Source organism: Frieseomelitta varia, unplaced genomic scaffold, assembly GCF_011392965.1.
Source record: "Frieseomelitta varia isolate USP_RPSP 00005682 unplaced genomic scaffold, Fvar_1.2 scaffold_443, whole genome shotgun sequence".
Lineage (NCBI taxonomy): Eukaryota > Metazoa > Arthropoda > Insecta > Hymenoptera > Apidae > Frieseomelitta > Frieseomelitta varia.
In genome coordinates this window covers 18,913-44,740 of record NW_025110194.1, presented here as the reverse complement: position 1 = coordinate 44,740, position 25,828 = coordinate 18,913, and the positions used below count along the sequence as shown (strand labels likewise).

General features: G+C 39.9%; 4 protein-coding genes across 7 annotated transcripts in view; 3 read left to right on the top strand and 1 right to left on the bottom strand.

Annotated features, from left to right (window-relative positions):
* Positions 1-8,623, top strand: part of LOC122532229 (proton channel OtopLc-like) — a 27,559-nt gene extending 18,936 nt beyond the window's left edge. The window contains exons 3-10 of the mRNA XM_043660811.1: positions 748-973; positions 1,326-1,440; positions 4,691-4,916; positions 6,195-6,352; positions 6,922-7,138; positions 7,229-7,391; positions 7,476-8,342; positions 8,486-8,623. Of these exons, the coding sequence (XP_043516746.1) occupies positions 748-973; positions 1,326-1,440; positions 4,691-4,916; positions 6,195-6,352; positions 6,922-7,138; positions 7,229-7,391; positions 7,476-8,310 (1,940 nt within the window). The 3' untranslated portion in view covers positions 8,311-8,342; positions 8,486-8,623. The remainder of the gene's footprint in view (positions 1-747; positions 974-1,325; positions 1,441-4,690; positions 4,917-6,194; positions 6,353-6,921; positions 7,139-7,228; positions 7,392-7,475; positions 8,343-8,485) is intronic.
* On the top strand, positions 8,478-9,911 carry LOC122532246 (transcription factor MafB-like; the record flags this gene model as incomplete). Its single annotated transcript, XM_043660847.1, has 1 exon — positions 8,478-9,911. A coding segment is annotated over one exon (570 nt), but the record flags the coding sequence as incomplete, so codon positions are not given.
* On the bottom strand, positions 9,754-25,828 carry LOC122532231 (putative protein FAM10A4). Its single transcript, XM_043660815.1, has 5 exons — positions 25,639-25,828; positions 25,039-25,348; positions 24,520-24,932; positions 11,409-11,627; positions 9,754-11,313 (listed from the first exon to the last, which is right to left on the bottom strand). Exons 2-5 carry the CDS (start codon positions 25,337-25,339, stop codon positions 11,062-11,064), a joined length of 1,185 nt encoding a protein of 394 aa, XP_043516750.1. The 5' UTR covers positions 25,340-25,348; positions 25,639-25,828; the 3' UTR covers positions 9,754-11,061.
* Positions 14,963-24,109, top strand: LOC122532230. 4 transcript variants are annotated; one of them, XM_043660813.1, is made up of 11 exons: positions 14,963-15,155; positions 19,598-19,684; positions 19,751-19,830; positions 19,900-20,062; positions 20,179-20,591; positions 20,628-21,273; positions 21,358-21,474; positions 21,693-21,922; positions 22,017-22,208; positions 22,286-22,549; positions 22,662-23,246. In XM_043660813.1, the coding sequence occupies exons 1-11, from the start codon at positions 15,083-15,085 to the stop codon at positions 23,040-23,042; spliced, it is 2,646 nt and encodes an 881-aa protein (XP_043516748.1). In that variant the 5' UTR covers positions 14,963-15,082; the 3' UTR covers positions 23,043-23,246. The 4 variants fall into 4 exon arrangements, 3 of the variants coding, with proteins under 3 accessions (XP_043516748.1, XP_043516747.1, XP_043516749.1); XR_006307472.1 differs by adding an exon at positions 23,388-24,109 and having other exon boundaries at positions 14,965-15,155; positions 20,179-21,273; positions 22,662-23,158; XM_043660812.1 differs by having other exon boundaries at positions 14,965-15,155; positions 20,179-21,273.

Genomic DNA, 25,828 nt, shown 5'->3' with positions numbered 1-25,828 from the left:
TAGAGTTAATTCAACTTTAATTATAGTTATTAACTTGATCTACAAGAAATTGTCTCTATCCAACGGAGCTCCATGATTGACTCATACACGTTTGTCTGCTCATAACGATCAATATATCCAAAATCTGTTCCCAAAGGATAAATAAAGACCAAACGTGGACAAAGAGTAAATCAAATCGAACCAGCACGGTTCGATTAAAAAGAAGAAGATCGGACTATAAAAAAATATTAACCACTTGCGCTGGCAATTGATTGCGGACCATAACGAGTGACCAAACCGTATACAATTCGTCGCTTTCTTTTTGAACTCGTCGGTATGATATCACTGGATAGAAATTATTGAGAAGTAATAAATTTATTATTTATTTTGCCTATTTTGTTTCACTTGAATATACTTGAAACTGAGAAAACATTACAATTTTGGAGCAAAAAATTCTCGACGTGTGTGGCGTGTACGTTAGTCTAGCGCAAGAGTTTAACCACTTGCGCTGGCAACTGATTGCGGACCGTAACGAGCGACCAAACCATATACAATTCGTCGCTTTCTTTTTGAACTTGTCGGTATGATATCACTGGATGGAAATTATTGAGAAGTAATAAATTTATTATTTGTTTTGCCTGTGTATTTGGTTATACTTAAATATACTTAGAACTGACAAAATATTGCAATTTTGGAGCAAAAAATTCTCGACGTGCGTGACACGTCATTCCAACGTAAAAATTAAAAAGTGTTTCTTAATAATTTCAGCCAGCAATGAACAACACGACAAGGACAGCCTGAACGAGACAGGAAGCACAACGGGTGGCACCGTGGAGGGTGTACCTGCAGGTGCCCCGAACAGGGGTGAAAGGAACACCGAGACCGAGACAGCCGCCACAGAGGCAACGAGGTCTGCTCCATCCAGGTCTCTGGTCTCCAGGATCCTTTCTAGGACACGGTCTACCAACGATCTACTAGATCACTCTGAACCCTTGTAAGACTCTCTCTCTCTCTCTCTTTTCTCACAGATCATTGAATCTTGTACACGCTTAATTTACGTAATACTATACGATCTAAGGAAGGAATAATCGACGCTTGCCTTCGATCTTTTTGTTTTTCGGTTAAACGGTGTAATTTTGTCGATTACACCGTGCGTTTCGAGCATTGATTACGAGACACGTGAAAACATAGATGGTAATTTTCCAGACGATAGAGGTAAATGATTGGGTATGATAAACTCACGCGGCACGGAGTGTACGGAGTATATTTATGTATAGGTAGAAAAACGACGAGATTGATGTGAAGATCTCGTAGTCGACGGTGGATTTTTCTGGTGATTGTTACAGTTCTCAGCTATGGGTCATCCTCTCGAACGTTTACGGCCAACTCATTGTCGTGCTGATGATTGCTCTGTGCTTGGCCGAGGTCATGGACACCCCTGTGCCTTTGCTCAGTTTGCAGGTACATAGTGAAATATAATCCTTTCATTAATAACGTATTATTAAATACATATGTGCACTTGCTGAACTATGTAACTTGATCAAAAAACTTTGTTAAATAGTAAAAATTACTTAGCACACACACAGAGAGAGAGAGAGAGAGAGAGAGAGAGAGAGAGAGAGTAATAATAATTTTTCTGTAGCTAGAAGAATTTCTGAGATAATATTGTAATAACAAGGAGTTGTTCTAAAGAGAAAACCATGATGAATCATCTAGTCATAAAAAAAATATTCTTACAGATGTTTGAATTTCTACAAGTCTCGTTACATTATCTACACTATCAATCATATTTGAAGAAAAAACAAAAAAATATCTTCAAAGTAGCACTTTTAAAATAAAAGTACAATTTTAAAATAAAATTAAATGGATCGTTTAATTATCGTTCGATACACGAAAGCAGATTTATGAAATATACGAATATCTAATATCATCATATATGATTAATCTAAAATTACTTTATTCAAACGATCCGAACAATTTGCAGAGATCATCCAAGAATCATTCCTTAAAAATTGGGAAATTTAGCGGCCATTCTAAGTGTCAAAAGAGCAACAGACATCAGAAGGCATTCGAGCTATAAAATACGAATATTATAGCAAGGTGACAAATCGCGAAGCGAATATTCGAGGCGAACGCGCCATGTTCAATAATATTTCATACAGCGGCCAGGAAACTGGTACTGCGTTCGGTTAATCATTTTAGTGCTTTAGTACTGCTGTTCTACCAGCGCAGGATCTCGTGTGATCCCTGCCTGCGCGTTCTTCCGCGCTTGTTTCCCTGTTAAACACGAAACTCGAGGAATTTTCTTCTTCACTTCGCCGAGTTTATGATCGTTCCGCGCTGGATTTTTTGAAATTTCCAGGTGCTGAGTAACGGTACGATGGGCTTAACCATAGGATAATTCCGTTCAACTGTTAATCCTAGATCACGTTTCTTTCTTCGTACATACCATAAATGCCGGCGTTTATGATTTTTGCGACAGGCCTTTGTGTTTTTTTCGTTTTTAATTATCGGCACTTTCGGTAACAGAACGCAATACGTGCGTTTAAATTAATATTTATAGGAAGATATACAATGACTGTTATTACAAAAATTCTGATAGTGAAATTACAAATAATTGCACAGTATAATAAACTTTGGCTCATTTTTACAGCTTGAAGTCTCTACTTTCAAAATGCATAGTTTTATTCTAATTGCAAGGATGAAACTATGTACGTAACAGATGACAAAGTGAAGACACGTTTCTTCTCGAAAATGCAATAAATTGTCACAGTATAACATAAAGACATTGAATAACTTTTTTCATTGATTGAATCTGCCATGGATTTGAAGATTGAAGTCTCTCCTTCAAAACTTGTTCGCACAATTTATTGGATTCTGAATATCAAACGTAAACAAATGTAACGACGAGAATTTTTATCATCTAAGCCTAATATTCAAAGTGTAATAAAATGGCGAAAAAGATTCGTACGTCAGATTTTGAAGGATCGTTGTAAAGAGGAGGCCTCGATTTTCAAACATATGACAAGATTCAATCATGACGACAATTTTTCAATGCCTTTATATACTGTGACAATTTGTCACTCGTGTAAACACATCTTGAAATAAAATAAACGACGTATTTTGAAAGCTGAGGTATCAAAATTTAAAACGAGACCAGTCTTTACGAAACAAAGTTTAAATATTTAGCGCTTGAATAGATAATTAGATAACGAGAGTCGCTCGTTTAATTATATTGAGATTTCATTTTAAATACGATTTCTATAAAAGTAGTTTGCAATCTAAAATGTTAGAATCTAACGTTGTCAATGGTTCTGCAACATTCACAACCATGAAATAATCGCAAACGTACCACGTATTTATTAGCGTGGGCTTCTACAATTTTGCAAAAATTGCTCTGTAATGTCTCATTTGAATTTCCAATAGTTCATCTTGGACTGTACAATCCCCGGAGCGACGTGATTCAGAGATGAAATTTCGTTTCATCGATTTCAAGGTTAAACACATCGTACACGTTTCACGTTCTCAAGAGTCACTGAGGCGAATCGTGCGATTCGGAGGAGATGATGACCTTTGACATAACCCTTCCGATTTTTCTCACAAGGGTGAAGTTCCTTGTGCATGACTTTGCTGCTTCAAAATGATACGTGACCATGTATCATGTGTTTGATGTGACCTTTGTGGTTTCTGTGTCCCACGTCCTCGAGTTGATTGCAAGCGATTTCCCCCTACGGTCTTGTATTAGGCTAACGTATGATCCTCGAAGTATACTCGTAGCATATGCTATAATAAATAGATGGCACGATAAAATTACTCCCTACTTTACTTTAGATTTATTTGAAAATAAATGAAACTCAACGAAGGTGAACAAAGTGTATCACTGTGATTCGTAGAAGATAGAGAATAGCTGTCATCATTTTGGCTCGGATCTCTTCATACTAAACGGTATTGGCAATAAACTTCGCCATCACGTAATGTATTATATCGTTTTGGTTTGCGAATCGGATTAAGACGAAACACTTCGTTACTATAATAATAACCGTAACTGAAGAAGTAGCATTGGGGCTACGATTCCCAAGCTGCTTATGACATGAACGGTACTTCAGCGCTCGACAAGCTCAAGTGTTTCTTCGACGTTGATGATTATTTTCTAAATGGATGGATCGAGAACCGTATTCTGTATCTTGCGAGGATCTGCTTTTTTGTAATATTCGTCGAAGTAATTAAGGCTTTTATCTAAAGGAGTATTAGCGGTGAATATGTGATGTGTAACGATAACTATGAATGAAGCATTGAAATTGGCGTTCGAGTCGCTTGAAATTGTAAGTTTAGAGGCCATTATTATTTGTTGCGAAATTGTTCAATTTTCAAACGTGTGATTTTTCAAGCTTTCACAGATGTTAAAAATTAACGTAAAATTAAGGATCCACGGGGTTGCTTCAAACAAAAAAAACTCGCTGTTGCCTCTCGTAATTATTTCTAATAAACTCGTTAATAGACTTCTCCTTTAAAGTTTCTTCTTTCACACTGATCGATTGCAAGCGAGCATTTCGATCTTATCGGATCTTTTCTACATTTATATGACTCTTCTTCCAAAAACTCTTCCACTTACTCACATTTTTCCAAGCTCAAAAGATACTGGAGAAAGCAAATAATAAATAATTTATTCGCCGCCTAATAATTCATCTTGGTTCATCACTTCAACTTGCAGGGCATATTCCTGATGTACCTGTACGTGGGGAGTATAGCAGTGATCATCAGCATCTATATTTGGGTTCTGGTGGACAGTTGCGGGAGTTTCGGTACCGGTGCGATCGGTGTCGACGACGCGGAACTCGGTGGCGCGTCCTTAACCAGGTTCGGATCGTTGAAACGTGCCCACATCTCGCGATCTAGAACGGCACCGACAAGTTTCTACATTCGGGTTGGAGCGCTTCGTGAGTCTCTTCATCTGGTTTCACTTCGATTATCTCTCCTCACAGGGATAGATTCGAAATGGAGCTCGAAATCGCGAAATTTAACTCGAAGCTCTCGAAATTCAATTTCTTGTTTTACAGGAGGAATATTTTGTTTTAAGGATTTTTATATAAATTTATTTATTTGTTTTATATAAATGTTTAATATCTATATATAAATCTTTATTGGCCACGAACAAAAGACATGACAACGTATAAAAATACTTCACTGTTATTACACAAATACGACAATGTTGTATCTTTTATATTTACCATTTCATCATTGTTGTATTTGCTTAATGGCAAAAGGCTTTTTTCATTAAATAAAGAAGAAAATGTGTAATCTAGATTTTCGTTTTGACATCCGAATTCTTTCTGGAGCTAATCTACCTTTTTTTTTTTCTCGGCTATATGTGAAATGTTCTCGGCTACTGAAAAGTATTTTGAAACATACCACTGATGGTGGTGTAACGAGATATCTTCCTTATTATTTTCTTGTTTTTTTTTTAGATTTGGATATTTTACATTATCACTCCAAAAGTTACGGTCCACATTCCAGATAAACATGAATCAAACATTCTTTATTCACGCTTCAAATGATTCTCTGTTCAATTTTCTTATTCGAGTTTCGAGGAGTTTCCGGGATTTCAACGTTTCGAGCAATCCATTCCTAATCCCCTTGCCTTAGCTTTTCATATTCATTAACTTGAATAACTCATTGCCATCTGTTAATATTATCTGTTCGAAATTTTCAAAAATCTTCTAAAGTAAAACTAAATTCTAAAGAACGTGTCTTAATATCGTGAGGGAAGTTTTAATTTTATAAATATTGAAAATATATTTGTGAAGGAATATATTCCTATTGCTTGAATATATTCTTCAAAGAATTAAAGGATTAACACTAGAATTACCAAAATGGTCAAAATGACCATTTGAATATTTTAATTGTTAAATATTTTATAGATAGAAAACAGTATATTTTTAGAGACTTGATAATGATCCTTCATAAGTAAAAGTTTGCGTATCCTGTTGTACCATAAAGATTTTCTCATTTTAAGAGTTTCATTTATTTTAACGTCTCTGATGGAAATTTTATGCTTTGATCGTCGGTAATTCTAGTGTTAAATGAGACAAGGTTAACTTTGTTAAGGAATAGATTTCTATTCTCTGAAAATATTTGTATAAGGAACATATTCTTAGTCATTGAGTGTATTTCTTGAAAGAGGATTGAAAGGAGTGAAAATAAATATCTCTGAACAGTTTTCGGCTTGGCGACTCTCGTCTTCAACGGTTTGGAAATGGCGATGCATTCCATGATGCAAGGAACGGAATGCTTGAGCGACGTTGTCTTCGTACATCCGGTGCTTCACGGGCTATTTACGTTCCTCCAGATGCACTTTCTCTTCGTGAACTCGCAGGTGAGCAGATAATCTTAATTGATCTTTGCGGAGGATCAACAGGTTGAAAGGGAAATCGCCAGATTAATTGCACTTGTCAGTTCCTGATTCCTGTTATTCATCTTTTTGATCTAACACAAGCCTTACTCTCTTTCATCTTGTTGCTCTCATGTTCTGAAGACACGGTGATCATTTCCAGCAGCGAAAACAAAAAGTAGAGTAACGAGAGAATTATGTCAAAATGCGCAAACTCTGCTGACTTGATATAAAATTAACAAAGGTTTCTTTTCATTTTCTAATTCAAGAGTTCAATTGTAGAAAGTTCATTTATAAAAAAAAAAAATATATGGAATACGATTGCACTAAATTGTCCGCTGTGATTTCACTTTGCGTTTCTGAAAATCAAACAACGTTCTCTTCTTTCCAGCGTATATTTGAAAATATAATTTCTGAAGATCGCCAGGCAGATTAGCAGAACACAGCAGCTGTCTATAATTGACCCAAATGTTTCTAGCTTGTCGAATTTTAAGTTTGCAAAGTGATTTGAGTGAAAGTTGGGATTAACCAAGCCGAGTGTATTTCATTTGCAGGTTCTCGTGGAGAGATTCGGTTTGGCAGCGAGGTTCGGATTCATACATCTGACCGCCACGAACATCGCCGTCTGGGTACGACTGGTGATCTGGGACTCTGCTCAAGAATGGACCTATTTCGTTCACTTGGCGCAACGCGGCCTGCCCAATTCTGCCTCTCCGTTGAATCTTCGAGGATTTCCGGAGTCTTTGATAAGGCGTTCGCGAGACTTGCTAAGTACGATTACAATATAAAAGTACAAAGTTGTTGATTGTACAATATAAAACTACAATGTTTCGTGTTAATACCACGTGTGATTTTTCTCAGGTCATCCTTCAGTAGAAAAGCAAGTTTTCCAGCCGTATCAGCCCATCTCGAACGAGCAAATCTCGCAGGTGATTGCTTTGCAAGAATGTTTGAACACCAACACCCTCGGGCAATTGTGGACGTCGAGCATGCCGTTTCTCTATCCGTTTATCGTGCAGTTTAGGTATCTCTTCGCTTTTCAATTCAAGCACACATCCAAGTAGATGACCGTCTCACATTAATTTCAAACGTTCAATTGTCCTTTCAGCTTAATCGCCGCTGCAGTGACGTTTGTAATGGGTCAGAACGTCGGCCGGAATCGGTTGTTGCACAAGCAGAAATTTCACGGTAGCAAAGACTTGACGAGCCACACCAAGGTCGGTTGCGACGGCTCCAGCAAAGGTTTATTCCTAGGGATACTGTGCATGGTAGCTGGCATAGTAGTCATACTGATATTCCTGGTCGTAAGGGAGGACGAACATTTCCCTTCGTCGACCCTGTCTTGGCTAACCTGCGGCACGTTGACCAGCATTTTGACACTGAGCGCCTTAATGACAGCCAGCGGGCTCGTTCAAGTCCGTCAGATGTCCGTTGTGTCAAGAGCACCAGCCATTTTGGATACTCTATTGTCGAACGTGGCCCTTTTCGGTGTTCAACTGTACTCCATCTTCACGATCGTGGTTTCCGCCTGTTCCTTGGCTCTTCTGGAAGACGAGGACGACGAGACACGCGGGAGACACATCATGCTACTCACGGCGTCGATTTTACAATTGATCCAATGCTTCGCCCAGAGCACGCTGATCGCCGAAACGTCCAAGAGATCCTGCATAACACGTTTCCAAATAATAGCCAAGCCAGCCAGGCAGGTGATCACCTTTCTGCTGTTCAGCAATTCCGTCCTGTGGGCCTTTGATACCGTGATCACGCAAAATTGGATCTCGCAAGAACTCCAGCTGAGATTCTTCGGCGTCCTCGCCTGGGGCATTATATCCAGGATTGGGCTGCCCCTGTTGATCTTTTACCGATTCCACAGCTGCGTGTTGTTACTAGAAGCGTGGAACAAATGCTATAGGATGCCGAGGGGAGAGCATCCGCTCAACTGACGACACAGAACGCTACATCCATGTTCCTCTAGGTTTGTCGTTTATATTTACATTTAATTGATTAATTAAATAAATTAAATCCATCATCTCTAAATACAACTTGATGTATTAGTCTAGCATCCAATCTTCCAAACTTTTTTTTCTGTTTGATAAAGAGATTAATTTTCTTCGCCAGATTGCAACCGAGATCGCATCGCTCTTATCGCCGCAGAAAGGTGACTATCAATCTGCAGCGGGACAACGACAGGTCCTCTACGATCCAGAGAAGCCCAAAGAAATTAATCTGCCCGAATTTATGGACGACGAGTTCAACGAGCTTCGTTCCTTTTGTCGACAATCGGCTCTACTTCGACCCGGGCTCTTTGCTCCGCGTCGCATCGCCAGCCGTCGATCCGTTAAGCTTTGATCACGTTGTACCGTCCTCCAGACAGACGCGTCATCACCACCATCATCATCATCATCGACATCATCATCATCATCATCATCATCACAGAAAGCACCGACGCGTGGTCAGCGATCCGGGTACGAGAGATTGGAACGTCAGCAATCAAGATACGAAACGACATCGCAGGATGTTCAGCTATGACACTGGTATCACTGGGCTTAGATTAATCGACGAAGCCGAGTTAGCCGAGACCGACAGGCAAGCTCCATCCCCCGACGAGACGAAAACGTCGACATTCAGGAAAGTGCCATGGCATCCGAACTTGCACATGCTCAAAATCAGGAGAACCTAGCACGATAAAATGACACGGACATCTGGGTCGCTAGAAACGATACGAAAGGAGCGCGAGTTTCATCGAAAATATAAGTATAAGTTGATCGATCGTCTCGTTATCTTTTCTTTTTACTTTTGCCCTCGTTTTTTTTTTTTTTTTCGAAGGATTGTTACTATCGAGGCATTATATTTATCTTGTAGGGAGTCGGCAACTTTTTGCCATTTTTTGATGTAACTATTTTTATACCCTCAGTGTCAACTGTGTCAAATGATTCGATCGGCATTGTTATGTATTTTTTAATCTTCAACGCGTTACAAAATTATTCGACCTTTGCGATAATGTTGGGAAAAAAAATTACTTCCTAGTATGTAATCGTACGAGTATCAAAAGCAGAGCAACAATTATCCCTAAGAGTGCAGTACCTTTCCCATTTTACGTGCAATATTATCGTTTGTAAGGACCTACGCGTAGGAATTTATTTATTGTGCAAGTCATGCAAATAAGCGCAATTACTATTAGCCATTGAGGTTGCGTTACTCTTTTCTCTTTGAATCGTTAAACGCGGGGACGCAACGATGCAGCTCTCTCTTTTTGTGTTTTCTCTCTGTCTTTCCTTCTTCTATGTTTTTGTGATTGCCGTTATAATCCAAGCAATGTTTTTGTACATATTTATTTGTCGATCTTTCTGTGGCAAATAAGAATTGTTGATATTTACACAGAAATGTATTATGATGTATTTATTGAACTCGCGCGGTACATCGCATAGCAGTTTATATTTCAGTAGAAATACATTCGAAGCGATATATTATATTATTCGTTGACTGCTCAACTCTCACTGGCCGTTCAATATTCATCAGATTGTAATAAAGAAAAAAAGAGAAATCGTTCTCGTTGATAACTAACTCGAATATCATTTAAAAATATTTTAATGCGAACGATAAGCGAATTTGAAAAGTAACATAACAAATTATAAGTCCGTTTAAATATCCAATTTTAGCTCTTTTAAATCATACGGAGAGATTACGAATGATAAACTTTGTGTTACACTGCTTCGCAATATTTGATTTGCCAAAATCATCCTGTCTTTCTTCCTTTGTCTCTCTTTCTCTCTCTTCGTATATATATGTACAATACATACATACAATTTGAATCTGCTGTACTTTTCAAGGATCTAGCAAAGAATCTAACGTTACGTTTCACACTAATTTGGTGCATGTGATATTTGTTTTACCTTGGGAAAAGAACTTCCCGAAGATTCTACAGCACAATACGATTACATCGTACGCGAGATCGTATCCATCGAGTCGAGCAACAGTGAACAAAATGCTTATTTATATACGTAAGATACATAATAATATGAAACAAATCTAGAGTTAAGTGATAAAACACAAACGCTTTATAGTATAAGTGTGTAGGTGATTAACGGAAATACGCTTGAACGTGTAAAATATCAAATTTAAAAAAGGGGCGGGAAAAAAATCGTGCGTATATGAGTCTAACAGAAATGAATTCTAGTATCGTTCATCGTTCTAGAATTTGCGTAACAGACAATTGAAAATTGACGATTATTTAAGAAAAAAGCATAAAAAACTCAAACAATTCCTTCTCCTTCTAGAAATTTAATCAACGTGGCAAAATCTGGCTCCGGCAGATATTAAACGTAATATATATATATATATATATATATCGATTCGATTATTATTTAGAAATTCAGCTGGACGTTCACGGAGTAACAAGTCTCGATATATATATTTAAAATACGATTCTAACTTTTAAGGCTAATGTTATATCATTAGGACTTTTATAGAGAAACGAATAAATTTTAAAATATTATTATGGCAACGAAGGTACATCTTTCTACGTTCCAGCTCTTTAGTTGGTTACTTCATGTTAGTGTTCATGTTTAATGAGACACCGCGCTAGTTTCTCACAACGATCAGCTATAGGTATTCAAGTATTCAAAGCTTTTGTAGTAAATCATCATCCGGGTGGGATAATTCGAGAAGGAATTTCAAGAATGAACACGCTCGCTTTAATCAAGACCAACGTCGTCCTGTGGTTTTGGTTTCGGGGTGGTCGTCTGTGGCCCGGTCCCGGCTCCAGCCCCTGGGAACCCAGGCATACCACCCATCATACCGGGAAACCCATCCGGCATGTTACCAGCCCCGCCAAACTTCGAAGCCATCTTATTAATAAACGCCATGATCTTCGGATTGCTTTGGTACTTGAAGATATTTGTCGGGTTTGTGGAAATTTCTTTGAAGGCTTCGGCTACCTCAGGATCCTGCGAATGGGAGGTCAATCGATTGAAACATTCAAAACAATGAAATAATCAGTGTTATGACAGGTATTATTTCTAGTGCATCTAAATGATGTTACCTGGAAAGCACTGAGAACATCCGGATCGTTTAAGAACTTGTAAAAATCACCCATTCCGGGGGCTTCGCCGCTAGGATGATCAGTTTGGGAAGTGCGGGTGTTCTCCTCGTAAGCTTTCGCGCTCTCCCGGGCTTTCCTCAATCGCTCTTGTCTCTCGCGCTCCAGCTTCTCTTGCATCTTGCGCTCCTTCTTCCTCTTGTGCTCCTCGATCTTTCGAGCCTGTGAGAATAGAAACACACACAGCGTGTGATATATATCGGTTCAATTGGCGGCAGACAATTGAAAATCGAAAACAACATACAGCGTGAATTCTCGCGTGACAATTGCTAATCGTGATGTCCCGTATACTCGGGGTACAAGGAACCTGATCCAAATACTAAATCATAATGACGTGAAACACGCCTGTCCAAGACGCATTGTGACCTCATACGATTACGAGCTTATTATAGACCGTGTACCAGTCAATTTGGCCAGTAAACTTCGTTTCTCGAATTGATACTTTCCCTCTTCTTGTTACCGATCTCTTTTTCTCTCTCTTTCTTTCTCTCTTGCATTTCATACATTTCAACAATTATCCAACAGTTTCGTAATTCCACGGAATTGTACGTAATGATGCACGCCACGTGCGTTCACTTTCGTAGATACATTATGCCATTTAAAGTTCATTTTATTGAATTTCAAATTGTATTTCATGCATTTCTTCGTCGTAGATACATAAATCCTATATTTAGTAAATATAGTTATGCATTAATTTAATTAATGCATGAACGAAGAATTTTTTGAATTCGCGTTTTTTCTATTTACACTTTAATTGCTACTTTTGGCAAAATTCAGTTGGCGTTCCGCGTGGAACGTGAAAACTCTTTATCATTGTTGTGAATGCACTTGCGGCTCTACTTGGACTCGAACGGAATATCAAAATGATCGACAGAAATCTTCTTTTTTTTTTTTTGCACCCATTTAGAGTAATGCTGTAAACACGTCGATCGATAAGAAGAGATAAAGAGATAAGAGAGGATCCAGAGAGAGAGCGGAGAGAGAAGATAGCGAGCAAACGCGAGAACTCTTGCACTCGCGAAGGAACCACCACCTTATACGGCGGCGACCCGGGCTTCTAAATATAAAGGCGCCCGTCGTTTCGATGCTCCTCTCTCTGTCCGAGCGAGCGCGCATTTCGCTGCGAATCTCTTCTCTTTGCAACCGCGCGCCGTGGCTCTCTCGCCGCCACCGTCGATAACAACAGACCGTCTGGAATTTCGTTACGTTGCGCAAAAGTTCGTCCCCTTTCCCTCTTTCTCGTCGTTTTAATTTCGATACGAACGATTTCATTTCGCGAAGCCTATTATACACGTTACGTGAAATTTTACGCCAGTAATGTATATATATATATCACATTTCTCTCTCTCTCTCTCTCTTTCTCTCTTTCGTTTAAAATAAACCGATTCGATACAATTTCAAACTGCAGTTATACGTGGATCCTTTAAGGACACATCGACAGGAACTCAATCGCGCCATCTGCTGCAATTTGTCAATTACTAAAATAATTTCGCGCTACTCGTAATATATTATATAGTATAATATATTATATATTATATAGTATATATATTATATCTATATATATTCGTAGTAGCGCGAAATTATTTTAGTAATTGACAAATTGCAGCAGATGGCGCGATTGAGTTCCTGTCGATGTGTCCTTAAAAAATCCACGTATAACTGCAGTTTGAAATTGTATTGAATCGGTTTATTTTAAGCGAAAAAGAGAGAGAGAGAGAGAGAAATGTAAACTGATATTTGGCACGTGTACTAAATTCTGAGATTTCACTGTTTTTTGCTTTCGATACTGTCTTTTGAACATAAAAAGGCTTAAAAACTTATATATATATATCGAAATTTTTTACTTTTCTGTAGGTTACATGAGAACTCCAGAATTGTAATTATTGTATTGTAATCAAAGTAATTTGAAGAATTTTACGGAACACACAAATCTCCATTGGTTCTTGTCCAGAACTTTCAATGTTTCTGAATGTTTCGAGAATAGTGTTTATTTGGCGTAACACTATTTTTGCTGTGAACCTGTAGCAACGTTTCTAACACGGCACATTTACAAAGTATTGGCTATAATTCCCCCCGACCAAAGCCAAATTTATACTTTTGACCTTCCAGCTTTCGGAAATTCAGAAGCAAAAAATTGAAAAAAAAATTTGATCGTCCTCAATCCCCACGTTTCGTAGAAAGCATAGTACTGGGGCAAGAGTCAATTTCTTTCTAAAAGTTTCAAAATGTTTCGCAATTACGAGTACAAGGCTCGATTAAGACGTGCGATTTATTTTTTCTACCAAAGTCAACACACATTCCTCGGAGATCAAATGATGAACTCTCGTCACCCTCTTTCTGCTGATTCCCATGGCGACCTTGTCCCCGTATCACGCACGTATTTTGGGAATTCTACGACAGCGACGCTTATAATTGGCCCGCTGTTAACTAACCCGCACCGCCGATCGTCGATAAAATCTTCGTAATTTTCACCGCCGTACGCGAATAGAAGGTAATACATCTACGAGAGATCTACGAGTGATTATTTATAAATCTCCATCTCGTCACAAATTTCCGACGTCTGCTTTTACTCGGCTCGAGCCGCGCTAAGGGCGCTCACACACCACGAGCATTCGAGTGGAAAATATAGCAAAGGAACAGTCGATGACGGGCTTCTCTTGTATTAAAAAAAAAAAAAAAAAAAAAAAAAAAAAAGAAAAATATGCTGAAGACGACAATGGATAGCTAGTCAATGTCTTGGCGGTCTGTCGGCCAGATAGACCGTGCAAACCCGAGGAAACCGGGCCGCCAAGTGGTATTTTTAAAACTGCCACTCTACGAGCAGAATCAACGGATTGTACGAGATAATGATTCCGGTGATTCAGTGGTGATTCGCGCTCAGACATGTTCTGCATACTTCAGGAAAATTTAAATCGTCGTTTTGTAGACTATTACTAGCGCCTGGAACAAGAGCAAATCGAGCTTCGCCTGACTCGCCTTAAGCCTTTGTAAATCGTAGACCCTCCCTCGAGACTATGCACTCTGATTCGAGGAAAGTAGTGTTATCGATGAGAATCGTCAGTAAGATTCAATTGATTGAATAATTCCGTCGAGATCGGTGAATCTTTTCGCTGTCGACTTCCCGCCCTCGGGCTCGTTTGCTAAAACGAGAAGTACGCGTTCGCTCGTGTGAAACATCGAGTAATTATTTATAGAGTAGACACCGAATGATAATCCAAAACCGTTACATCTTTGTTTCGATGTACCAAAAAATGTCTTCGATTCCCGTCAGGGAAGAGATTAACGAGACTATCGGACATCTTGACGACTCTAAATTCCAGTAACAGTTTGTATCCAGTAATTTCAATTCGATTCGTTCGAAAGGAACACGAAGAAATCTCTCGGTCGAAAGTGGAAAAATTCGGAAAAAATTCACTCTCGATCGGGCGGGAAAAAACGAGAAAATAGCAACAGCCGATCGGGCGGTAGCGGCTGTGGGGTGAGAAGTAGAGGGGCGTCTTCGGGGTTTGGCGGTAGTGACAATGCCAGTTCCTCGCGGGCGAGTTGGAGTCGAAGGCGACTATCGAGTGAGACGAGCTGCCAGCCCTGGCTCATCGTGTAGTGCCTAGTGAAACGAGATGACGGGCTCGCGGCTGAGACCCGCGTTCTTCGTGGGCCTCTTCCTAACCCTTCTAGCCGTCGCCTTACAGGGTGAGTAGCCCCCTACCATCCACGAGGATGCTTCTCGCGCTTCGTTCACACTCGATCATCGCTCCTTTTCTCCTTCCGCTCTTTCACATCCAGACAAACGAATATCTCTCGAGTATTTCTAGCACAACTTATCTATCTCCAAGTTTTCGTCGTTTGGCGAGCGACTTTGTCTTTGTCCTCTTCCGGCGAGTACTTTTTCGTAGTACAATCTCTTGGAAAACTTGCAGTGAATATTGAAGGAACTACAGTTTTTAATTAGATACGATACTTGAGAGTCGAGTCTTTGGAAATTTGGAGAGAGTATAATTTGCTGAAAGAGAATTTTTGCAGAAGGGAACGTCTCTTCTCCTTAGTCTTCTTCTTTTTTCTTCTATTTTTCTTTAATATCGCATCGACAGCGAGGTCATTAGCGACAACGGTGCCATCAGATATGTGTGTAGTAGTTTATGTTTCCGAGATATTTTAATACTTTTTGTATGTCATTTTGAAAAGTCAGGTTTATGTTTGCGTTGATTCCGTATTTCTAGTCTTTGGGTTTCTGTGGCGTGGCATTCTTCTAAGTTTGAATTTAATGGGATTTCAGTAGAATCATATTTGTCCGACAATTACAATGGCCACTCCTCCGCTGGCTCTGTTTTTGACGAAGGTATTGAAATGTTTTAGCGTAGGCTGGTGATTTTTTTTTTTTTTGAAATTTGTTTCTTGAAGGCAGATAATATCAGGGCTGAAATTATTTATGAGAATTTGGTCTTCTTCTCCTTATTCGTTGCACTCGTTTCGTAGAAACTCGAATCCAAGCATTCGTGACAAAAGTTCTACTCCTTCTTAATTCTTCGCACCTTTCTAATTACAAACAGAGGTACCAAACAAATGCACCGCTGCATCTCGGTTTGTTTTCACGTTATTTTTAACGAGCCGTCACGAGACGCTTTTTTAGAATATACGTATCGACGCGACGTCGTTAATTATATAAAGAGAAGAGCAACAGCTTGTTTGCTTAAGTCATGATTCACGATATTATTCGTGAATATGAACCGTCGACCTGACAGGATCCCTCCCGTCGTTTAATCGTCCCCGATCGATCTTCGAATTTTTCGTGACGAGCGTGTAGGTTACGCGGCAACGTGGTGCTTTTCTCTGTGCTTTCTAGAAGTTTTAGCGGCCGATGATGTGGATGACGTGCTGACGAGTGCATGACGACTGACGAAGGTCAATGTTACGTAAAGTCACTAGGTCTGCGTCATCGGTTGTACTCTGGCTCGTCGTGCCTCTTCAACATCGACGCGAGACACGCGATCGAACCGATGATACCCGATCTGTTGCATCGTCGTCGTTTTGTTCAGGTCGATACCAGCTAACCAGCGTCTCTTCTCGATTCAACATCCGAGTGTTCTTCTTCGACTCGACTCGATGTTTCCTTGATGCATCGAGTGAACGTTTGAATCTCGTCGCTCGTTCTCGAATGGTTCTCGACAAAAATGGAATCATGTGTGAAATATCACAGACATGGCACTTTACATTTGAAAAGAAAATTCGATGCTCCTACGTTTATTTTTCACTTTATTTTAAAAGTAATGTTTGGTTCCGTTCCGCTTTTATTTCATTTGGCTTAATTTTAGATTTTTCGTGGCTCTCGCTCCCGCCCCCTTTTTTCTTATCGCGCACCAAATATGTGGTTATTGTTAATTTGAAATGCAATTGGAGAACGCTAAAGGTAGCGGTCAGATCAGCGAAACGAAATGGGACAGCGATCGGGTAAAAGATTTTGATCGTGGATTCAAGGATTTTGTTATTTTGGGAATCGATGGAAACCGACTGTCAACAACTTGCAAATAATTACATAAGGGCAGGTATAAATCTGTGCCAGACTCGCTCTAAATTCTATAAATCTGAATTGTGAATTCCGTTTAAAGCGATACTTGCGGGTCTAACTGCATCGCGATTGCAATGGACAACGAAGACTGAGAAGAGTGAAGCAAACGTTCATTAATTAAATTTCACTGGATGCGAAATTATTGCACGCAATATTTGAAGTTTAAGAAATTACTAGAGCAAGGGAAGCAACTACGTTCTGACACGTTTTAATGTGTCACTATGAAAGACAATGGTGATAAAATAATTGTAATAGGAATCTTTCAGATTATTTTCAAACAGCAGCTCAGCTTCTCCGTTCAGAATATTGATCAGAAAGTTGATCTTTCAACAAAGAGAGAGTTTCACTTTTTCAAAGAAATGGGTTTCGATAGACGCGCGGAATGTGAACAATACGTTTTCAAGTGGACGCAACTTTTACACCGAAAAGATTAAAGACTATACACACCAGAGACCGCGGAACAAGACTTCAGATTCTATCTTTATCCTTGGTGGCTATGCTTGCCAAACGACAGCTGCTCACCTCTACTTCCATTACCCGTATCATGACATTTTCGAGGATTATTTTGCAACATACATAATTTCAACATATTATCTTACAGTCTGTCTCTAAGCTCTAAAATTAATATTTCGCGTGTAGATTAGCCATTCTGTTTGTCCTCACAATACTCGACAACGACGCGAGTAAACCTGACCCGAAATAACATCTCCGTGTCCGTCTTTTCAAATAAAGATGAATAAACGGGAAGTGGGAAATTTGACATATTCGACAGATGCCGCGAAATAAAGGCAAAGGAAAAAGAACATAAGCATTGAGCGTCTTGTTGAGAAATCCTCCGACTTTCTGAGCGACAGTAAAAGCTAAAATGTGCAAAATGATAACATCTCGTGCCAAATGTACCGAAGCACGAGAGTGATGTAACGATGAAAATTTACGAGCGGTGTTTGCTACGTATTTTCTTTTTATCTATATACCTATGAATATACATAAAATTTCACTTCGAACGTTACATCATCGACCAAGAAATCGGAAACCTGACTCCGTATATAAATTCCTCGTGATAATTCCGCAAGGAAACTGAAATTACTTGACATCGTTCATTATTATCCATCGTTCTCTATTTTCTCTGTTGACTTCTGGTCTTCAATTCACATTGCACACAGATAAGACATGATCAAGCAGATACGTCGACAGTACCAATGAATTTCGTATCGCCTCGGAATCTCGGTTAAAACGACTTCAACTTTTTCGTGGCGGATAACCGATAAAAATACGCATCCAATATATAAATATTTTCAAGTGTTGCTCGGCTCAAAGCCGCCTACTCGCTCGCTAAACTTAGAAACCGGCCTCCTGGTCCCAGGTACTGCCTAGAAAGATGATATCGACATTTTCATCGACCGCGATTTTACGTATCGTGCAGACATATCATAATGTTGGATCTGCGAAATCTGCGTGAAAGTGTCGACCAATCTTATTTCAGATCATCTTCATTCTTCGGTAGCATCCGGCAGAGTTATCAACCACAGTTGAAACACTGTGCACATTTACGTTTCTGTTTCTTTTAATAGAATTGAAAATTCACAGTACGTGAAGTACAATATTTTTCAGCTATTTCTAATGGTACTAAGCTCTTCTTTCAAGTTTCTCGGATCATGTCATTTAATAACGTCCGCGTTGATAGTTAATTCTGATTGTTGTTCTCTAGCGAGGTTGCTTGTTACGTTTCTCAATAGTTGTTCAGACATCAAAACATCAGACTTTGGAATATATTCAAGGCGTTAATGCTTCTTGAAACTTTCAAGGTATTGCTGCTGATTAATTATCTTGATAACTCTCCTCAGTGGTATTTCTAAATCTTTGTTGGTACCGTTCCTCAAGTTTTCTTCTGCACATCTATTTGTCCAACGGGCTGCTAAAAATACCATTCTCAATCGAAAGTCACCAGCGGCTCACCACTGGTTGTACATTTTTTCTCACATTTTGTTGTTCTTGAGAGCTATTTTTCTCCAAACGATTTCTTGGCGTTGAACATTCTAAACGGCAAAATGTTCTTAGTTCTTCAAGTACGATCTATCTCAAGCAACAAATCTTCCGTGTATCTTCTTGCTGAAATCTTGAACAATCTTTCTTAGTGTTTACTCAATTGTTACTTACATTTGCCATTTCTAGACATGTTCAGGACACAGCAATACCTATTTCTTCCCAAGTTGTCAGATTGTTGTTTCTGCACACCTGTCACCTGTTCGAGCACGCGCTCAACCCAAACGACGGTGTGTAACGACTTTGACAAGATATTGCGTCACTCTTGGGTCACGGATATTTTTGGTGGTCGCGTGGCGTTAAACTCTCCTGCTAAGCTCCGTGCCGGGTTATCTAATACATACTCCGCGCCTTCTTTTGGCATCGCGTGTTTAGCATAGCGAGAACTCTCGATGAAAAAATCCCTGGCAGCCGAAGAATCGCGAAGACCAACAGACACCGTGAGATCTTTGCAAACTTTGTGGCAACAAAGGCAAATAGCTTCGTCATGATAAGAGTCCGTGTTTTTCCCCTTTTCTTTTTCCAGGTGTGCAAAGCGAGGACGAGCTAGAAGTGCCGCCGGAGGATCTGTGTCGACCGTACATTGAGAAGGCGTTGAAAGACCTCGGTACAGGTAACGTTGAAATGCTGAGGGATATTCGACTGGGGCACAGCGATTTCTAGAATGTTTCGTTTGAAGGATCTTTGGAGCAGACCAGTGCCGAGGACGGGGCCGACAAAGAGAGTCGAGAGGAGGAGGCGAAACCTGCGAGCGATGAGGTAAGATGAATCACCAAGTGAATCAATCACGAGGATCAAGGAATTATGTATTCTTGATGTACACCGTAGGAAGGTGAGCCTTCGAAGGAAGGTGAAGCGGCAGAAGAGGAGAAACAAGAGTCGATAGAGGAACGAGGCGATGCAGAGAGCGCCGAACAGACTGAAGAACAGGCCGACAAAGCATCCGCAGAGGCTGAGCAAGGCAGCGAACCTGGAGAGAGTGCTGAAGGAGGTAAATCGAATTTTACTTCAACTTGTCGAACACAAAGAAAGGATATAGCGTTGTGTCTCTTCCTTCGAAATTCACTGTCGTTCTCAAGATTATATTAAAGAAATCCTTTATCCTAGGTGAAAGTGAGCAACCGGATGAGAAGTCCGGTGAGGTGGACAGGGAAGACTCCGTTGAACAAGCGGGGGAAGATGGTGGAGATTCTGGCCAAGAGGGAACTGAAGAGGACAAAGATGAAAAATCCGGCGAGGAGGCGCAAGTAGAGGAGGAAAGGTCGGAGGAGGTTGAAGCGGCGGATGCTGAAAAGTCGGAGGAGGAGTTGCAAGATGAGGCTGAAAGATCGGAAGAAGCTGGTGGCGCGGACGACGAGAAATCCGAGGACGAGAAGTCGCAGGCTGACGATGGAAAATCCGACGAAGCCCAGGCCGAGGGAGAATCGGCTGAGGAAGCGAAAATCGACGAAGAGGAGAAATCCGACGAAGAAGCCAAGACCGAGGAGGTGAAATCCGACGAAGAGAGAGCCGAGGACGAGGCGACCGATTCGAGAGCGGACGAGACGGAAGAGAAGGCAGTTTCGGACAGGGACGGAGAAGAAGACAGCAAGGCCGAAGAGGAGGAGGAAAGTCGATCGGCGGAGCAACAAGTGAGCGGGGAAGAAGCGAAGGAAGAGAGTAAAGAGGGTGAAGGTGAAGGCGAGAGTGAAGCGGAAGAAGAAACGGAACAGAGCGAAGAAGCACCAGAAGGTAAGTCTGAAGAAGGGGCTGTGAAATCGGCGGAGGAGGAAGAAGTGGGAACCGAGGAAGGCGAAGAAGAGACCAAATCGACGGAAGAAGAAGGGAAATCCGTGGAGGAAGACGCGGAAGAAGCTGACGCGGTGAAATCACGCGCCAGGAGAGAAGTTGGCGAGGAGAAAGGCGAGCAAGAGGAGGGTGGAGAGGACGACGAAGGCTCGAAAGAGGCAGGGGAGAGCGAGGAGGAAGAACCTACCCCCGAGGAAGACCTGATTCAAGAGATAGAAATACCTGAGAATTTACGACCGCGCGATCACATCAATCAGCTGTTGAAACTGGACGAGGAGAACGAGGAGAAGGAACGAGCTATAGAGAGGAACGCGGACGTTATCCTGAAGGAGTTAAAGAGGGTTTACGACAATGCCATCCAGCCGTTGGAGTCTTTGTACAAGTACAGAGACTTGAGCAACAGACACTTTGGTGGTAAGCATGAATCTCAGATAAGTAGAACGAGAATGGAATTAACGTAGATTGTTGATTGACGTTCTCGTCAATTGCATATTGTAGATCCGGAAATATTTTCAAAGCCACTAGTTCTGTTTATGGGTCCGTGGAGCGGTGGGAAATCGTCCATCATCAACTATCTGCTCGATATCGAGTACAGGCAGACGTCGTTAAGGACAGGTAAGTAACAGGAAAGCGAGAAGAAAATTAGTGAGAATTTGTTGTTGCGAGGATGCTTCCGACTTACTTCACTGTTGAATCGCTTGTAACTGAGTCGGCCGTGATCACGCCTTCCCAAAAAAAAAAAAAAAAAATAATAATAATAAAAAACATAATGCTGATGTAAATATTTAGCGCTAGAAGCATGCTAGGAGCATGAATATACAGGTAGTGTTTAGGTGGTTTGAGAGAGTGCTTTGAGGAGCAATGCAAAACGCCAAATGGAAATGACACAGGAGCCGAGCCATCGCCGGCCTACTTCAATATTATAATGCACGGAGAGGAAGAGGAGATCCTCGATGGTACCCAGCTCGCCGCCGACTGGACGTTCTCCGGATTACAAAAATTCGGCCAGGGATTGCTCGATCGTCTTAAGGGTTTACGACTCGGCAACAAGTTACTCGAAAAAGTCAATATTTTTTATTATTATGTTTAAACAATCTCGTTACCACGAGAATCTACTGTCCTAATGATGTTTAATGAACCGTTTCCTATTACGTCAGGTGAATATCGTCGAGATACCAGGAATTTTAGAAATTCGAAAGCAAGTCCAACGTTTATTCCCGTTTAACGACGCGTGTCAATGGTTCATTGACCGCGCGGACATAATATTTTTAGTATACGATCCATCCAAGTTGGACGTTGGGCCAGAAACAGAGGCGATCCTTGATCAGCTGAAAGGAAGGGAACACCAGGTAAACTTCCGGTATTGATACTCATTGATACACATCTCCGTTAGCGTCGGAGAATAATGTGAACAATTCTGCGACAGACGCGCATCATTCTTAACAAGGCTGACCAAGTGAAACCGGAGGAGCTGATGAGAGTGCAAGGTGCTCTGATCTGGAATATATCACCGCTGATGTCCAGCGCTGAGCCGCCGATAATGTACTCCACATCGCTGTGGTCGTTACCGTATGAGGCCGGTGCACCAACCAGATTGTTGTATGCTCAGGAACGTGCATTCCTACGCGACTTGCGTACTGCCATTGACAAACGGGTCGAGCACAAGATAGCGAGCGCCAGAAGATTCGCCGTAAGTTTATTACACGATCGACCCCTCTCACTCAATATCGATCTTTCTTCGTTCGGTTAATCTTGTGTTTGTCTAATATTTTGACTCGACGATTTAACTATGAAATGTGCAGGTGCGGGTGCGCAATCATGCTAAAATGGTCGACTGTTATCTAACCACGTACTACAATCACAAGACATTCTTTGGAAATAAAAAGGAGATCAGTGACAAGATTATCGAGAACCCGCAAGATTATCACATCTACGAGGGCCTGAGCACTCTGAAGAACATATCGCGCTACGACTTGCCCGATCCGGACGTTTATCGGGACTTTTTCCGATTGAATCCCCTTTACGATTTCCCTCTGCTCAGCTCCACGTGCACGTACTTCCGCGGATGCCCGATCAACAGACTCGACGTTGCCATTGCTTACGACCTGCCGGAGCTCGTCGGCAAATACAGAAAATCGGTGGAGCAAGTCATACATGAGTACGAGACGAGCCCTTCTAGTTGAGTGTATGCTCCTACGTTCTCAAACGAAGCTCTTGATGCCACACACGAGGTATGGGACGAGAGCAAAAAATCGTACGAAACAAACAGCGAAAGAACGAAAGGGAACGGACCATTAGTGTAAGTTTTACCAGTTTGAAGCAGTACAGCGAAGTTTTTTGTTTCCTGAAACAACCAAAAACGTAGGTTTGAATAGCCTCCAGGTAAACGTCCGACTGGATCGTTAAACGAAGAGAAGAGGATTCACAGAATCTTGCCTAACAGAATTCTCCTGGGGTATCACGTTTGCGCGATAATTATTGGATTGACTCCGTCACGGAGTATGAAGATGTACTGTTGGTTTTTGTAGGTAAATAGCACGGATACTGGTGACACTATACGATAGGAAAACGATACGATCGGTTATAGTCATATGCTTAACATACGCTCAAGTGAACAAAAGTGGATTGGAATGAGTCGAAGATTTCAAGATACCTGTGCTTGGAAAATAGGACGAGTGTTACCATTCCAATCTAAGAGAAGAATAGTGAGTTTCCCTCGAATATGTGTTCAAAAGTACAACTTCACGTTACACAGTTCACGGAAAACATATCACAACAATGGTGGGTCCTATTGTCTAACACACGGGCACGAAAGTTGGAGGTACAGTGAACTCGCGCGATAGACATCTTTTTTTGAAATTTAGTGTAATGGTTGTGCTAATTGTAGTACAACGCTGTGACAACACTTTCAGCCATCAGCATACATTGAAGTTACATATTATAAGTATGTAAAATATGAAATAAATAAAAATATTTCCATTAAGAAAGAGATAATAATGATCTCTTTTTGAAGCTTTTGTGAAATACCTTGTATATATATATAAAAAACGAATCGTGTTCTCATTAAAAGTTATAAATATTTATTAAAAACAAAAAAAATTACTTAGTTACTCGACAATAACATCCCACGTTGATATATAAACTATATTTTCAATGTAAATTAATATATTGTTTGTTTTAGTAAAAAATTTGATTTTTAATGTACCTTGTGTAAATTAAAAGCCTCACATAAATCATGTATTGTTTTGCACTGTGTTGTTATTGTTCATACGTGTGATTGATTTTCTTTGAAAGCAATCGTTGATTACTGTTATTGCAACTATTATTACTCTTACTTAAGTTAAGAATTAAGGTTTAATAGACTTAATTTATGTATTTTGCAAATGGGAATATATAAATTATATTTCTCGTTTGCGTAAATGTGACATTCTCAATTCTAAATACAAACTGTGTATTTATATAATAAATGAGATAACAGACAATTAAAATGATAATATATTGATTCAACGTACAAACAAGATTCAACCAATCTTAGTTGCATAAAATATTACTATAAGAGAATATCTCAGTGAGCATGCAAATATATTACAAATTGATTAAAGCAATAAATTAAGTTACGAAAAAAATATAAAGGTAACAGTTTACAAAAAAAGTACTTACATTTGGTGTAACTTCTCTTAGCCATTCATCAGCTTGCTCGTCAAAGTCGAATTTACAGGCAAGTCTCAAGTCAGTAGCTGCTTCTTCGAATTTTCCAAGCAAATGATAGGCCCTTCCTCTGAATTTGTGAGCTGCTGCACTATCCGGATTTAGTTCCAAGGCACGATTACAGTCGCGAATACAGGCATTAGGCTTATTCAGTAACAAGAAAATTTGTCCACGTTTGGCATAAAGCAACGATGCCTGTGGATTTAATACTATAGCTTCTGTATAAAGTTCTATAGCCTTCTCGTAATTTTTTTCTACAAATGCGGACACAGCTTCGGAACGTTTAGCCTGAGATTCTGCAATTTCCTCTTCTGTTGGTTGTAAAGTAGAATTTCCCATCTTTTGAGGAGCATCTTCGTCCGGCTCTGAAATTGTAATTTACAAAACAAATCTATTTAAATCTTAATATTTTTAAAAATGCATACAAAAAACAAAGTACTTAAGAAAGGACAAGATCTTAAACAAACTTACCAATCACTGCAGTCAGATCAAGTTCCAAATCACTTTCTTCGCTTTCTGGCTCAGGTTCAGGTTCAGCTTCTGGTTCTGATTCTAGTTCTGGTTCTGCTTTTTTAAATGCACTCGCGTCTTCCGACTTTTTGGTTGGTGATTCATTACTCGACTGCTGACTTGGTATCCTTCCTCCAAAATATTCAACGAATTTCTTGATAAAAGAATATTCTGGCTGATATAACAATGAAGGATTTGTCATACATGTATTGAAAAATACTTCCAACTGCGCAAGAAGCTCTGGTTTCAATGGAACAGACATTTTTTTTACCTAAAACAACAATGACAATGCTAAATCACGTAGAATGTATTGTGCGTATTCATAATGCCGCATGAATACGAAAGAAAATTCTAGCAAACGTGTAAACACGACCCACATATAACCATAAATTGACTGCATATGCAAAATGATCAATTGCTGTGTAAAAAGTTTACTCCTTTTGTAATAAATTTTTATTTCTCATTGTATTCAAATCATTTAAGGTATAATAGAAAAAAAAATTACAATATTTAGAACACCGGTAACAAATAATCTTAACATAACACGATTCGTTTACTTACCGATAATAATAATTTCGAATAAATGTATGAAATAAAGTTTTAAACTGTTGGTATTATTAAAATTATTGTTGTATTATTCGCCTTCGCAAAATATGGAATTAATATTTTGTGAAGCACAACAAATTGCGTACACGAAGAGGATACGTACTAAACTCGTCTGATCGTTAGGTCCAATTCACAACACCGCATT